This window comes from Lynx rufus, unplaced genomic scaffold (assembly GCF_022079265.1).
Source record: "Lynx rufus isolate CCGP_SWC_20201006 ecotype Redwood Valley unplaced genomic scaffold, mLynRuf1.p SCAF_2, whole genome shotgun sequence".
NCBI classification, from domain to species: Eukaryota; Metazoa; Chordata; class Mammalia; order Carnivora; family Felidae; genus Lynx; species Lynx rufus.
In genome coordinates, this window is record NW_025814834.1 from 129076747 (window position 1) to 129093273 (window position 16527).

Here is a 16527-nt window from a genome sequence, read left to right on the forward strand (position 1 = left end):
CACCGCCGCGGACGCGCGCCCGCCCCGGCGCCACCGCCGCGCGGCCCCCTCCCCCCAAGCCCCGCCGCGGGCACGCCTCCCCTCTCCCTCCCACCTTTCCAGCTCACTCTTTGCGCAAGCGCAGCACAGGTTGCCTGCCCCTCACTCTCCCTCCCGCGTAGCCTTCTGGGAAATGTAGTCTTGGAGGGCGTGCTGTTGCCTACCGTGCTTGCTGCAAAAGCCCCTGCAAAATGCACAAATGCGGGGGGCAAAGAGACCAAAGCCCCAGGACCTCCTCTCCTAACCCTTGTGCATACATTCTTTGTGCTACCAGCCCACTCTTCCAAGCTCACTGCATACACACCTTAGCCCCAAACCTCTCTCTGCCCAAGACGCCCCTCTAAGCCGTGTCTCCGCCAGCTGGCTGGCGCCCCTTCCCGGGCTGGCGGTCAAGAAGCGACTTCGCTCCCCAGTAGATCGAATAGGGTAGGTGCAGGGAGGTGGGCGCTGTGAATCAGAAGGGCAAGGGGAGGGAGTCTGTAGGATGCGCTGAAGGACACAAGGGTTGGGGGGGGGGAGGGTCCTCGTCTACCGTGTTGTGCTTCATCTGTGGGAAACCCACGCTGCCCTGATGCAGGGCAGAGGGTTGGAGTGGGGTTGTCTGGGTTTGGAAGGACCTAGATGAGCTGATCAAGATCACCTGTCAGGATGACAGAAGGCTATCTCCGAGCCAGAGCCAGCCCCGGAACTGGGGTGGCCCCGAGGCTGCTGGTGTTTGCGGCATCTCTGCTGATCCTTCTCTCCTCCTGAGAACTGCGATCGATACCCTGTGCCGCCTCTTCCCAAACCCTGGCTGGACCCCGACTCCATCCATCACTTTGGCTTCTTTTTCTAATGAATATTTTCTCTGCTGGAAGGGCTGCTACCAGAGCCTCAGCATAGGGAGATTTCTCATCAGATCTGTCATTTTCCTTGCTATGGCCTGGAAAATACCTTAATCATTCTCTTTCTTCTTCTCAGCTGATAACATTTCTTCCCACCCTCACACAATCAAGAGACAAAAGCCTACCCCCCCCCCCGCATCACACCAGAAAAGAGATACTAGTTCTCTTTTCCCTCTTCAACTCCTCACACCTCACCCCATATTAATTTCTTAAGCTAAAGGGAAACCAAATTGGAGGCAAATAAGTCAAGGTCTGTGACCTCAAGACCTCAGACTTTCTTCTCATTTTCACCCAGGGAAGGTTTAAGTACCGCAAAGATAATCTCTGAGAGCAGAGATCCTTAACCTGAGAACGACAGATGATCCCTAGGGGGTCCAGGAACTTGGTGAAATTGAATGCAATATTGTGTCCAAGATATAGGGAATGCAAGGTAGCATGTCAGAAGGGGGATAGAGGTGCAAGTTTGTTCAGAAAGAACCTTTATAGTTAAGAGGACAAGGCATATGGCCTTCACCTCCTGACAGGAAGCTTGTCTGGGTCACAGAGCAAATGGAAACAGTATTGTGGAAGCCACTATCTCTTGCCTTTTGAGTTTACTGTAAATCTGCTAATGAGCCTCAGTTACTTTGGACAAATCGGTGCCACCAAAAGAGAAAATGCAGACTCTATTGCTTGGAGTGCAGCGTGGAAAGGAGTGGAATGATGTTTTGGTGGAAATACTGATATTTGTCCGATAACTTAAAGTAATGGGAGAAGAGGGGAAAAAAAAATCTCTGGAAGGGTTCTAGGCTTGGCTCCTTCATGGCAAATGCTTTGAAGCACTGTTTATTCAAATGTGTAATAACAAGCACCAGAAAACAACATGCAACATTCTCCCCCCACCCCGATCTTCAATCCTGGAAGTAGGAGACCTATGACCATGATAGTGGGGAGAACTCAAGTTCAGAAAAAGTCCTTGGTGGGTACCCTGGCAGAGTCAGAATTTAGGAGGGCAAAGGGCAAATGCCCTGCCTGTTAGCCTCCTGCAGTCTGAAGAAACCAGACACGGTCTCCTACCTTAGGCCCTACTAGGCAAAGCAGTAGTGCCAGCCCTGATTAGAGGGGATGTGAGTCCTATGAGGACAGCTCTGCCCTCAGCACTTGGCTGGAGGTTATGAGGTGAAGTAGCCTTTCCTCTTAGGGCGGTCATGGAGAGGCCATAGCCTAAATCAAGGCCCTTCTGGATGAGAACAAGCTAGGCTCTTGAGGAAGAGAAAGAGCCTTCTCTGCTCTAGGGAGAGTTCTGGGCTAGGAGTCCTTGGCAGGAGTGAATATCCACCCCACTGCCCTTCCCCTAGCTCAAGGGCCAGTTGCTAACTTCAGCCCCCAAATGAGAACACTTTATCCATCACATTTCAAATAAATTATAAATACATACACAGAATCCAAACAAAGTTCCAGTAGAAGCTGCTCACAGACCCTCACAGGGGCCAGTTTAGAGAAAAATGGTCACCTCTTTGTTCTCTGTGTCTCTGGAGCTGCAGGCAAAACTGTTCCCCCCTTTTCCTTGAGTAACCATGGGGACAGCTCAGGACAGAGAGAGGTTCAGACTTAGAAACACTCTCATCCCCATCTCCTCTCCTCTCTCCTCAAATCCCTCCCCCAAAATCTAAAAAGAAAAATAAAACAAAAAATCTAATTATTTCACTGAAGGATTCTGGAGCATTTGAGGATGTAAATCTCACACTCCCCCTGTCAAGTAGGGAAACTCTGACCCAAAGAAATGACGGGCCCCATATCAAAGGTCCTGTCTTCTGGGTACCCCAGGAAAGTGCACATTACTGGGGATGGTGTTTAGGGAGGTGAGAAGGTGGGAAGGGATGACTCAGTCCTGAGGAGAAATTGGCACAGGGCACATTCACCTTTGGGATGATAAGTGGGCTAATTGGCACTGGATCAGAAAATGGCTGGATTCTTCCTTCTTCATCCTTCCCTGAGCAGCCCTATGGCCAGGGCAGACTGAAGTGCTTCGAGCTGGGTAGGAGATGGATGGCCCTTTCCCAGTCAGCATTGACTCTTAGGCCCTGGGGTCCAGAGAGGGACTGAAGGAGGTGTCAGAAAGAGGAGACATATCAAAGACAAATATGGAACTGGGTCCCGAAGTGAAGAAGCACCAATAGCATTGGCCTGCCCTGGACTGGGGGTTTGGGTGGGGAGGGATAGAGCCTGGGAGAAATGAGGAAGCAGGGGAGGAACAGAGGGCAAACCGAGAGGGTGTGTCCTTTCATAAAGGTGAGATAGGGGAGAATGAAAGAGGGGCCACAGAAGGAGTTGGGGGTTTGGGGGGAAATGAGCAGAGAATGAGGAAGAAATAGGCCCATCCATCCATGTCCTGGGGCTCTGGGGCAACTTAGCCTCATGGTGGTCCTCTGGGCCCTTCCAAAGCCCCTATATGGCCCCATAGGAATGAAAGGAAAGCCTGGACAGACATGGAAAAGGATCTTGAATGCCTCAGACCCAAGAGATTGGGGAAGGGAGATGGACAGAGAGGTTGGAGGCAGAGAGGGCTAAAAGGGAGTTGCTCCTAGACCCCTCATCTAGTGTCCCCTGTGTGAGACTAAGCCCAAGAAGGAGGACAGGGAAGAAGGTCAGGGGTTTCTAAGGCAAGTACGAGTTTACTATTGGTGGAAGGTGCACCAGCCTGGAGGGGTGGGAGGGCTAAGGGAATAGAAGAAACTGCTTCCCCAGCAAGTTTCCTGGCTTCAGTTTCTTGAAGTTGCAACCCAGTTGCAATATATCTGCTCCCCATTTAGTCTGGGCCTCATCAGGAGCCCCTACAGGGCTGTCTTCTAGACTAGTTGGCCTCCTGGGTTCCCACATGGTAGGCTCTGTGGGCAAGCAGATGCCAGAGGAAAAAGTGGGAAGCATACCGGGCTCAGGCTGACTGGAGATCAGGGCAGACACAAGGCTTAGATAACAACCATTGAAGAGGGGTCACTAAACCACTGGTGGGCCCTTCATGCAAGGGACCAGGAAGAAGGCTGCCAGCCAATTTCCCCTCCCCCCACTTTTATTGAAGCTGACAGGTTGATAGAAGTGGCTGCTAGGAACCAGTCTCCTGCCCCCAACCCTCTCCTGCAATGGGAGGCTGTAAGTGTACGAGGAAGACCCCAAGCAAAATGTTGGGGTCCAGGCCGTAGACAAGAAGCACTGAGCTCCTGCCATCCGAAGCTCCAGCAAGAGGAGAGATAGGAAGCCACTGGTAGGGCCGCTGGGGTTTCTGACAGCTGATGCCTGCCCATCCATCGACGACGACGTCTCAAAGCTCAAAGCCCAGAATGATGGAGGAGGGGAGTTGGAGAAGGAGGAAGAGGGAGGTCCTGGAAGCTGGAGGTGGTTGAAGAGGTGCTGTCCTGTTCAGGAGTAGCCAGGTGGGAGCTGCTTACTGCTTCTCCACCGCTCCCTGCTCAGCTGCGCTCTCCTGGCTGGGGCCCTGGCCCTGGTCCTGGTCCTGGCCCTGCCCATGCCACGGGGTCTCCTTGAACACAAACCAACAGTTCCCGGCCCACAGGAAGAAGTTGATAAAGCCGAAGAGCTGCAAAGACATCAGGGAAGTTTGTGAGAATAGTAAGGGGGGAACTGTGGGAACAGGGAGGAGGAGTTCCTGTGAGGGGTGAAGGAAGAGGCACAGGGGGCTCAGAAGACTAAAACACAGAGAACTGGAGATACAGGCAGGGTTCAATGCTGATACCCACTAAGGGGCTCTCTGGCAAAAGTCCCTAACTGTCCACAGCATGCACCCAGGTTGTAGCTTGGTTGCTAGGAGAGTCTGGCCCCTGGAGTGAAGCATCATGCAAAGCAGAGCAAGGAGCAGGGGCTCTGGTGGTGCTTTCCAAAGCACTGTTAGGAGTGCCTTTTTCAAGGGTGGGTGTGACCAGAGCTGTCCAAGGTGCTCCTTTCTTAAGACCAGGGACCCAGCCCGGGCTATATTCAACTATTTATTCAAAAATACTTAAAAACCTATCAGCAGGAAGTATTGGGGTGGGGGAGGTGAACTGATGTCAAAGCAATTAGCGTCGAAATGCATTAAAAATCAGATGGTTTGATGGATGAAGGGAGGCGGGTAGATGTGTGATAAAGCAAGTCTAGTAAAATGTTAATGGTGCAGTTTAGGCAATGAGTGTGTGGGTGTTCATTGTAAAATTCTTTCAACTTTGATGTGTGAAAATTTTTACAATAAAATGTTGGGGGCTAAAACTGATCAGCAGGGTTCCAGCAAGTTCTAGAAGGCTCCCTGGTGTGCCAGCGATTAAACCCTTCAGTTGCTGGGCCTTGAAGAGTTCCAGGCCATTTTCAGGGCAGGGCTAAGGTGACAGGGGGCATTTGAAAAGCTTCAGGCCTCAGCTATCTACCAATTGATATGGAAAGATTTCCCCATTCTAACAACTGGGATGGCCAAACATGTGCATACCTGCCGGACCCACACCTGCCCAAAACCCCTTTCCAGTGTAGAGGCCTGAGTGACAGTGAACCCCTTCTCACTCATTCTGGGTCTGCTCCCAGCCGTGAGCCCAGCCACAGCCTGTGCTCTCCTTCATATGCTCGCATGTGCACACATACACACACAAACACATATTGTAAAGGAGGAGTGGGAAGCAGTCACAAAGGGCATGCCTGGATGCGGGGAGAAGGGAAATGGGAAGACAGAGTACAGAAGGAGGAAAGAACAGGAGGCTAAATGGCTCTTGGGTTCCCCCCAAACCAAAATGTCTTCTCAGGGTCAGCCAGGGAGCAGCAGCCATCCTTAGGTGCTAGGGTCACCGGCTCCAGTTGTAAGGGATGCCAGCTGGAGAGACACCCTCTCTTTTTGTCCCAGAACCTGCTAGCTGGGACAGGCCTGGGCATCTGGGATAGCACTGCCTCCCCCGGTCCCCTTCAGTGGCCACAGGTCTCACCACAGAGATGTTGGCCAGTCCCATGGAGGGTGTGGCCCCAGCGCTGCACACTGCTTCCTCCCCATGGCACACAGACATGGCTGCGGTCAGGCTGGATGGCCGTGTGGCCCCCTTGATGTCTGTCAAGCCCTTGCCCCAGGCCGCTGCAGCTACCAGCCAGAAGAAGGTGAAGGAGACAGTCACGCAGAAGTCCTGAAAGGAGCAGAGGAACAAGAAATACACTCAGAAAGACCCCCGTGATTACTTCTTTTCCTCTTGCCAGAATGCATTGGGATCCTGGGGTCCCAGGACAGCCACCTCTTCCTATCCTACCCAATACTTAGAACCTCTGGGAGCCCAGATCATCTTAAGGAATCTGTTCAATGCCACCAAAGGAACCCTGCTACCCAGGGCCACCCCACCCCATGCCCTCAGAACTGAGGTCAGGCCACAATGTATCAAGGCACCTGCTGGTCAATGTTACCCCCACATCCAAGTGGCCTAAACTCCCCACTCTCCCCTTCAAGCTTTTCCTCTGGTCACCATTGTTCAGCTACAACTGGTGTCAGAGTGACAGCAGACTGCAAGAGACAAATGGGGTCCCCTGAAGCACCCCTTCCACCTTGCATGCCTGGGATAGGGAGACAGTAAAGGGGGAATAATATTAATGATAGCCAACACTTACTGAAGCTAACTATATACCCGATATTTTACATGCATTTTCACTTCATCTCCCCCAAACACTATGAAATGGGTATTATTTTTTTTTATGTTTCTTTTTTTTTTTGAGAGAGAGAGAGAGAGAGAGAGAGAGAGAGAAAGACAGAACACAAGTGGGGAAGGGGCAGAGAGAGAGGGAAACACAGTATCTGAAGCAGGCTCCAGGTTCAGAGTCATCAGCACAGAGGCTGACCCAGGGCTGGAACCCACAAACTGTGACCTCATGACCTGAGCCGAAGTGGGACACTTAACACCCCCTGAGCCACCCAGGCGCCACCGAGATGGGTATTATTTTATCCCCATTTTATATTGAGGAAACTGAGGTTTATAGAGGATAAGTGGCTTGTCCAAGAGCACAGAGCCAGTAAGGGACCACCCTGGAATTTGAACCCAGGCAGCCCAACTCCAGAGCCCACTTCTTGATGCTGTTATGCCTCCTGTGAGCACAGCAAGTGACAGAAAGTTGGTAGAGGCAGAGTCATCGGAGCTGTGGGAACCACAGAACCCGAAGGGATCAACAAGGAAAAGCTGGCAGGGAGATTCAGGAGCTTCCACATATGGGTGTCCTCCCCTCTCACTCTGACATCAGTCTCAGAAAGCACATCTCTCAGTTTCTCCACCCCACTTCTGGCCTCTGCTTACTCACCACCAGGGGGAAACGCTTGTTCTCTGCGTAGAGGTTGTGGAAGCGCAGGTAGACAACTAGCGCAGCCATGGTGTAGAAGAAGGAAAAGATGCCCAGGGTCACAAAGAACTCAGCGGGAGCAGAGAAATCCCCCATCAGGTGCATAGTCTTGGAGGTGGAGTCATCGTCGCAGAGGGGCATCTCATACTGGACCCGGTTCAACCTGCAGGTGGCAGGGGATGCCATCCTAAGCTCGGGGCAATCCTCTTCCTGTGGAGGCAGAAGACTGTACCTGCCCTAGGGGTAGTCCTGTGCTCATTCTCACCCTGGGACTCTTACAGAGCCAAGAAAGGGGGTGTGTGGGGAGGAATGCTTCTGGAGGAAACCCTGCAGTCAAAACAGGAATCTCCCTGGAATTCTGGTCAAACTCTACCTCCCGTTCAGCCACTACCCCACACTCGTCTGCTTTGCCCAGATATGGTGACCGTGTAGTTCCAAGGATCTCCAGGGCCCTTCAGGTCACTACCACAATAATCCATCTATTTCTTATAGTCAAACCACCAGGGAGATCAGCTTCATTTTGCCCCTGGGAAAGGGGCACACAGGCCCACAGTGGCCAGGTTAGTTTGGACTTTCCCATTCCCAGGCCTTAGTCAGGCCCCCCAAATGAGACTATATGGGATAAAATAAGGAGAGAAAAACAAACACCCTGCAATATACAAGAGATAGTTAATCATTGGTACTAAAAATTTCTGGAAAGACAAGTCCTATTCCCAGTTCTCCTCTGAACAGTTGGGACTCCCCTCCCTAAGCTCCCAAGTAGCCCAGAAAAAGTATTCTTTTCTGCCTCCTGGTCAAGGTGCACATCCTTGTACTCTAGTGGTACCAGGTGAGCACCCCATGTCAACTCTTTAGGATCTTAGTACTAACAAGTGCCCTAACCTTCAAGGCAGGGAGGAGGTTGCTGAAGGTCAGAAGGACCTGCCCAACTAGCTGAGACTCGTATAAGCCTCCATCCCCAATTGCATGGGTTTTTTCTGTAGGAACCATGTTATACCTGCTATTAGTTATCTATGGACTGGAACATTATTATGACAATGATCGATCTGAGGTTCCCCGATATTTTTCTGTGGTTAGTCTGAAATTCCTAAAGGGTGGAAAGGACCCAAGTCCTGTAGTTCTATTTGAACCTGGAGCGGCACTCAACAAAAGGCCTTTAAGTTTCTGGAGAAGGAAGAGACCAAGCAGGTCCTGCCAAATAAGCGAGAGAGGCTGTGTGGGGTCAGAATCAATTCCTGCTCACCTGAAGGGATAGCCGAACAAAACAATGATGGAGCTCACATCCTTGGCTTCGTTGTTGCAGCGAACTGTTGCTCCTGTCTCCCCGCTGTAGGAGCCACAGGACCCGAAGGCGAAAATAGCAAAGAGCTGAGGGAGAGGGAAGCCCCTTTGAGAGTCGGAAGGTATATCTCATCAGAACCACCTTCTGACTCTTAACAGGTGCAGATACGGTGGAGGGGACCAGGATTTCCTTTAATCAACTCCCTCCTGGGTAGGGACCCGTGGCTTCCATTGGTCTTCCAGCCTCAGGATGCTGTGTTCACTGCATCTGAGTCCTGGACCAAACAGTCAAATGAATGAGGTTGACTTTGAGTGGTGTCTGGGGGGAAGATAGAGAGAAAGAAGAAATGGACAGTTTCCACATCTCGCCATTGGATGTGACAGTGGAGAATATAGGTAGCCTCCTTAAGATGATAAGCAACACAATTTAGGCTTTTGGAAACTTCTAGGATAAAGGTGGACTTGAATTCCACTCCCCCCCCCCCCAAGGGAGAGGCATCCTAGAAATAGATTACTCTGTGATGAGATCAGGCATGCTTTGGGATTCTTTCCATTTCTCCTTTGAAGCTGTCATTGAATCTTGTGGTTACCTTGTTGCTAACTTCCAGGGGCTTCCAGCCTCACTGGAGGTATAGCGAGAAGTGGCAACTTCCACTTCCACCAAGCCTTCAGAGGGGCCAAGCAGGGAAGAGCTATGCTCCTCTTCCTCCAAAGGTACTTTTCCTTGCAGCAACAATGCTGGCTGCGTCCATGCTGACAGTCCTGGCCCACGCCCAGAGCAAAGTACCTTCCACTTGCCTTATCAGCCTCCACTGTTCCCCCCCGCAGTGTTTCCCCTTGTTATCTGTTGATGCTGCCATTGCTCAGTGTTAAGAACCAGAAGCATTTCAGGTCACTTGAATTGTTTTCCTCTCCACCTTTCATCACATTTTACTAAACCTCCTGTCTTGAGTGAAATGAAATTTCCTCAACCTATGATTTTCTAATTTCTTTCTGGGGAAACACACTGGTTAGAAAAGGAGGTGAGAAACTGGAATCACTTATCCTCCCGCATCATCTGTTCAGGCCCCGTTTCCTGTGCACTTACCTTATACGGGCTTGTATATGATGTAATCATTCTTATTAAGCACAGAGCTTATTCTGTTAATGATTATTTTCTGTATGTTTCTCCATATCTTGGACATTAAGCACCTAGAAGACAGCTCATCTAGATCCCAGGCTTGCACCCAGAGTTTAGAATGGAGTTATGTGCACGTGATTTTGCTAACTCTTGATAGCGTTATGGAGTTTTGAAAAGAGACCTGGATTAGGAGTTTGGAAATCTGGATTCTAGTCCTGGCCCTGTCACTGATGAGCTGGGTGACCTCTAATAAATAACTCTGTTCTCGGAGTCTCCGTTTTCCCGTCTGTTGAACAAGGGGTTTGGAGCAGGCAATCGAGAGGCCTTTCTCCCACTGGATGGGGGTAATACTATCAGCGTGCTCTTGGCCGGGCTTGCCGGCAGCTGTGCTCTGCCCCTCAGCGGTGTCCGGTGCCACTGCCCCGCCTTGCATTGCCTGCCCTGGCAGATCTTCTCCATGCTGGAGCCATTGACCCATCTCTAAAGGTCACAATGAGCACCTCTGTTTCCAGGAGGTTTAGTTCAGACAACTGAGAATTGTCTCCATTGTAAAAAAAAACATCCAGGAAAGGAGACAGTATAACTCTCTCCAATGCCTGAATAGCCTCCTCATCTGGCTTAATTTACAGAGACTGCAGTAGAGCCCTGTTTGCTTATCTTGACAGAGCTGAAGAGAATTTGCCCAAAGCCTCTGCATCATTACCCTTTATATACTCCAAGCCTCCTCACTGGCATAACAATGATGCTTCTCTAGCTCGTCCTCATAGGAATTCTCTAACTTTTGTCAGCTCTATGAGCCTCTTGCAAGTAGCTTCTGGTGCTCAGAACTGGACACATAATTTAGAGCATCACATTCTAAGAAGGGCAGCATAGTTTTACCCAATAAAGTCCCCTAAGAAAATAGGGATTCCTAACTTGGGGCAACGGATGGTGAGTTATGGAGCCTTCTCTTCACTAGCACTTCCTTGACAGGCACTCCTGAACATCCACAGAAAGATGACACTTATGGAGCACCTACTGTGTACTGGCACTGTCCTAAGCACTATCATTTAGTAGTGAATAAAAGAGAAAAAATCTCTGTCTTCATGGAGCCTGTACTCTAGAGCTGCACTATCCACAATGCTACGTAGCCACTAGCCAAGTGTGGCTATTTACATTCAACTTCATTAAAATTGAAAACAATTTGGGGCGCCTGGGTGGCGCAGTCGGTTAAGCGTCCGACTTCAGCCAGGTCACGATCTCACGGTCCGTGAGTTCGAGCCCCGCGTCGGGCTCTGGGCTGATGGCTCAGAGCCTGGAGCCTGTTTCCGATTCTGTGTCTCCTTCTCTCTCTGCCCCTCCCCCGTTCATGCTCTGTCTCTCTCTGTCCCAAAAATAAATTTAAAAAAAAAAAAGGAAAAAAAAAAAGAAAACAATTAAAAATTCACAGTGGCTCAGTCACATTTAGCCACATTTCAGGTGCCACATTTCAATAGCCACACGTGACCAGCAGGTACCATATTGGACAACACAGATAATAGAACTTTTTCGTCACTGCCCAAAGTTCTGCTGTGTCTGGATGATCACCTTGAGGTTCTGAAAATCCTGAATCCTGCTCTCTGATTCCTCAGAGAGTAAAATATACCATGAATAACTTTAGCACTAGCTGCATCCTCTTCTATTCTGATTCTTTGAAAGTCAGGAATCCCCAAACACCTTACATAGCTCTTTATAAACCAGAATATATAATTAAATCTGAACATCACACAGTCACAAGATGACAAATCGCATAAAGGTTGTTATGTAAGTGGACAATGGGAAAAATCTGAGGGGAACTTCAAAGATTCACAGGACGGCAGAGCAAAAAAGATCTTAGAGATTATCAAGCCCCATAGTCTCATTTCACAGAGGTAGAAACTAAAGTCCCAAAAGATTAAGTGACTCTCCCAGGGTCACATTTAGCCATTGTGAGGGCCAGCCTTAGAATTCACATCTCTTGATTCCCTGTCCAGTGCTCTTTCTACTTAATCAACGAACAGTTATTAAGCATTATTGTGCCAAGTGCTGGAAACACAAAGATGAGTAAGACCCGGTACCTTCTTTTAAGAGTTTACATCCGGAAAAAGAAAAAAAAAAGTGTCATGCTCAAACAAATAAATAAAATAAAATTCTGCATCATAAAATTATTGAGGCTAAAAAAGGGGATCTCTCCTATGTTCAGGGAGGATTGTAAGGAGGCAGGGAGTAGCTCTGCACCTGGCATGCAGGAGCAGAGAAAGACACCCTGCCCGAGCCCATTCCACCTTTCTGTACCAGATTTGCTTTCTTCCCTAAATGTACCAGGTGACTGAACCACTGGGAAGAGCGGGAAAGAACTGAAACCATCCGTGTCACCAAGCATAAGGGTTTCTGAGTTGAGCAAACTGCTCAAAAAGAACAGGAGCCAAGGAGAGAGAGAGAGACAGAGACAGAGAGAGAGTCCTTGAGACAGGGAAGGGGTGGATCTCTGAAGTTCTGATGCCAACCTTCCACCTTCCTCCTCTTGGACCTATATTGCTAGGGACAGAGATGGTCCTATATTGCTCTCCACACCCTCCTCCTCCTGCCTCTGTATCTCTTTGGGAAAGATGTCAAAATAACCTTGCCAGTTAGGTGCTGACTTCCTTGATGGTGATGATTCTTTGTCAGCCTTGGGGGCACTACCATCCCTAGTTAGTGCAGAGCACAAGACAAGATCTCCCCTCCAATCTTACCCCTACAGTCATCTTATTGGTTTGATGGACTCTAATAGTATTCATTCTCATTTCCCCACACCAACTGAAATAGTTTATTTTCATTATAGAGACCCCAGAGCCAAGTAAGTGGCTTTGGCACCTCAAATTATTGATCAGGGGTACAGTTAATAATGATATGACTTATTATGGGAACAGTGACAGAGTAATCCAGGAGGTTCCTTTGTGCCTTACCCTCAAAGTGAGGATCTGGCAGTGATATTTGAATAATCCAACCAAAGGACAAGTCTAGCTGAGAGTATGCATAAAGAGGAGATTTGGGGAAAGGGGAGGTTTGGGAACAGGAGGAAAGGGAACCAACACTTGCTGACTATCTCCTGGACTGTCTGGGCTGAATGCTTGGATGCTTTACAGAAATTACTTCTTATAATCCTCCCAGTGAACCCATGAGATGGATCTTACCCTCATTTACAGATAAGAAACCGAGGCCCACAAAGATTTTGTTACTTACCCTAGGTACCTCAGATTCTACGGCTAGAAAGCAGAGGACGCTGCATTTAAACCAAAGCCCATTGGCCTAAAAATCTGCCTTTTTCCTTTTTTAAGGAAACCAGTTCTTTAATACTTGGTCTATACCCGTGTTATTTTGCTAGCTTTCTGTAGACTTAGTGAGACTCCAGAACTGGGAATTGAAGTGAGATTAATTTCTGAATTAAAAAAAAAGCCAAGCTCTAAGCCAAGCTCCTGAATAATAAAAGACTAACATTGCTTTCTTCTTACTAGGATTCCAGCAAAATTGCTTTTTGATAACAATGACAACAAGTTTTCAAGTATCATTACGATAAACGCAAGATCTGTGTTTTCTTTTTCTTTTTCGTTTTTTTCCTTTTCCAGTCAGGGTCATTTGATCCCCTCCAATAAGGAAATGAGTGAAAACCCCAAATGACATTTTCACTGTCATTTCTGGTGCTGGTTCCTGTGTACTTTTATATTAGCTCATCCTGCAGAGACTCGGGCAAGTGAAACTCACGCTCTGAATTCAGGCTGCTTGGATGGCAGTAAAGCAAATCATGTCTCCCTTTGATGCTGCCCTTCGAATGAAGGCTGAGTTCAGAGTCTAGCCCTGGGCCCCTGGATTTAGCACTATGAGAGAAAGGCATCAACCCCCTCTAAGAAGCTGAGGATCATAAAAGTCAAATGGTTCTTAACTCTTAGGGATCAGTGCTGACCCTGGGAGGAGACTGGATCATTTTCCTAGGCATTGTTTTGTGCAGCCTTTACAGAAATGTTGGTATTGGAGAAGGAGGGCATTGAGAAAAGGATAGAAGGATTGAAGAGGGAAGCTTTACAGAATCCCCCCATGAAGGATGATTCCATGGTCTAATAACCTCATTGTTTCCCTCATCCCTTGACAGTCTTTCTCAAATTTCCCTTAGATCCATTTGTCTAGTTTAATGATAAAATTGTACTCTTATATTTCAGGTTCTGCTCCTCATAATGGTTCCCTAGTTCTGGATGGCAGTCACATGGAGGCTTAATAACATTCTTATATGGCCACCACTGGTACTCAAGTGGTGGGTCAGAACAGGGAAGTGGGGGAGGTGAAAGAGCTCAGTCAGCAGTCCATCCAACTGCTCTTGAGGCAGTAGGGAGAGTGGAAAGTCCCCATCAGATCCCAGAGTTTGCACTTGGGAGCTCCTTGCCTGGCCTGTAGCCCCAGTCAAGGTCTTAGATATCCACAGATAACCCCAAATGCACTATTGCCCCTGAATTCCAGATCTGATGATTCTCATCCAAACGATGATTCAGGCAGGACTCAGTGACACAGTGCTAACTCCTGTCTCCAGTGAGTTAAAAGCCCTTTAGAACTCAATCATCCTCAGTATTAACAGTAACTTATTCCCTAGCTGAATTCTGTGCTGAAAGCACATTAATTAAGTTATTCACACACCATTTGGTGTGTGGACTGTCTAACTTAAATCTCTTCAGTTATAGTGCACTAAATGCTCCCAACTAGTTTTCATGATTTGAAAGAATGACTGCACCTGTCCACATTCCTAACTTATACTCAGGAGGCCTTGGGCACTTATAAGGACAGAGAACATACCAATATCTCAAAGCACCAGTGAGGCAAGGAGATGGTATTTGCCCTGGACAGTTACAGAGGAAACTGAGGCCATGGGCAAGTGATTTCTTCAAGGTCACAGGGTGAGTCTAATGAAGGACAATATTCTAGCATACCAACCATTTAGAGCTGAAGGGGACCCTCGGGATGGTGTGATCAACATTTAACTAATGTTGAAAACTGAGGTCCAAAGAAGTGACTTGCCCTAGGTCACATAGCTGGAAAAGGCAGGACCACATCTGAAACCCAGAGCCCCAGCTTCCCAGCTCAATGTTTTATCTTATTCTACAAGCCACATTTTGGCCATAGTGTGATTTTTATCGTCTTGATGTTTTTTCTTTTATTTAATCCTAGAGCCATAGGCTTCATTCATTCATTCATTCATTCATTCATTCATTCATTCACTCTCTTACTCAGTTACAGGAACCCAGATTACTTTAGTGATCTCAGCAGGACAACCGCCAGCCAGGCAGGACCCTGTCTCCCGAGTCAACCTTCGGGATCAGTCAGGTCCTGGTGGGTTTGGAGGCCGGACGGTTTCCCTCGCCCGCCTCATTCCCTCCTCTGCCCTCCGTGGATTTCCTTCTCCTCCTTGTCCTCCCTCCCCCCTCCTGCCACCGAAGAGTGGTATGTGCAGGATCAGAGTTCTGGAAAGGTTACACCCGGGTCCTCTCGCTCGGGTGAAATGTGAGCGCCCTGGGCAAGGGCTCCTTGCACATAGAAGGACCGAATCCCGGACTCCAAATGCCTTGCTCCTCACCCTCCTGCCATCAAGTGCTGGAGAAGCACCCCGGCCGCCCCTCCCCCGCCCACCTGTCGCCGCCCCCCACCCTTCCGCCAGGGCCGGCCGCAGCACCTCCCCGCCCCCCACTCCGGCCACATTGCTTCGGGTCAGCGTCACAGTCCAGGCTCCCGAAATAGCCCGCGGCTGGAGCATCGACTCACCCACTGGAGAACTTTGATGAAGCCCAGAGGCTCCTCCAGCCGCCTCCAGCGCATGCCCACCAGCAGACGGTCCACCTGCGGACACGGGGCCGACGAGGGGTCAGGGCGGTGGGGGGCCCAGGAAAGCGCCGGTTTTCCTCCCACTCCCACTCCGGAGAGGGGACGGAACAAGGGTCCGGCCCAACCCTGAGGTGGAGAAGGGGTGGTAAGACAGCCTCGGGCGCGCGGGGAGTACCTGCTGGCGCGGTGACTTGTCCGCTGCGTGACTCGGGCCCTCCGTCGAAGACATGCTGGCGCAGCGGGTCCGGGGCGCAGCGCGGGGGCTCGGCTCCCTGGCCGGGAGGCTGTGGGCACCGCGGTCGGGCCGGCGACTGCTGGCCGGCGGCGGGGGCAGCGAGCGGTGCGGGAGCGCGGACGGCCGTCGGCGGCCCGGGCTCCAGGCTGGCGGGGCGGGTCGCGGGGGCGCTGCAGCTCGCGCTCGCGGAGGCCGGGACCTAGGCTCAGCCCCTCCGGCTGCAGAAAGCCCTCGAGTCCGATTCAAACTTCTGTCAAACTCGGGAGCGCACTTGGCAGCCGAGTCACGTGGCGTGCGCTCGCGAACCCTCCTCCCGCCCCCTCTGCTCCCCGTCGGCGGGCAGGGCGCCTTAAAGGGACCTGTGGCTTCTGCGGGCAGTTTGGCCGCGAGGGGGCTCAAGTTCGTTGCCAGAAGCCTCCAGGGCCAGTCTCAAGCCTGGTACACGACAGCCGCTCCAACTCATGGCCAAAGTCGGAACTAGCCTGGCGCTCTGGAACGCACGGGTTCTTGTTTTATCTTTTCCTATTTGCGTGGATTTGGAGCCGCTCTGCGCCGTTTTTCTCTTCTTCCACACCACAATACCCAGAACCGACAGGATTTTCATCAAGCATTATCAGTGTTGAGATAAGCTTCTAAACCTTAAGGTTAACAAACTGCTTGCTTTCAAAATCTCCAAGAGCCACTACAAGAGGGAATGGGCAACAGAACAGAAATTGCTCACTTTTTATTGTCTCGTTACGCTATTGTTTAATTTTTTAACAACAAAAGGTATTCATATATTAATGACTTAAAAGTTATTAATCATTAAA

The 16527-nt window shown here is 49.9% G+C and overlaps 1 protein-coding gene across 1 annotated transcript; it reads right to left on the minus strand.

Moving 5' to 3' along the window:
- Positions 1–4344: 4344 nt before the first annotated feature.
- On the minus strand, positions 4345–15712 carry SYPL2 (synaptophysin like 2). Its single transcript, XM_047082583.1, has 6 exons — positions 15659–15712; positions 15424–15498; positions 8485–8609; positions 7203–7404; positions 5858–6049; positions 4345–4497 (listed from the first exon to the last, which is right to left on the minus strand). Exons 1-6 carry the CDS (start codon positions 15710–15712, stop codon positions 4345–4347), a joined length of 801 nt encoding a protein of 266 aa, XP_046938539.1.
- Positions 15713–16527: the final 815 nt, after the last annotated feature.

Coding starts and splice junctions, on each gene's coding strand:
- SYPL2 (XM_047082583.1), bottom strand. CDS start 15,712: ATGTCTTCGACGGAGGGCCCGAGTCACGCAGCGGACAAGTCACCGCGC. Junction 8,610..15,423: donor TCATCAAAGTTCTCCAGTGG/GTGAGTCGATGC, acceptor CCTCTCCCTCAG/CTCTTTGCTATTTTCGCCTT. Junction 4,498..5,857: donor GACTGGCCAACATCTCTGTG/GTGAGACCTGTG, acceptor ATGTCTTTGCAG/CTCTTCGGCTTTATCAACTT.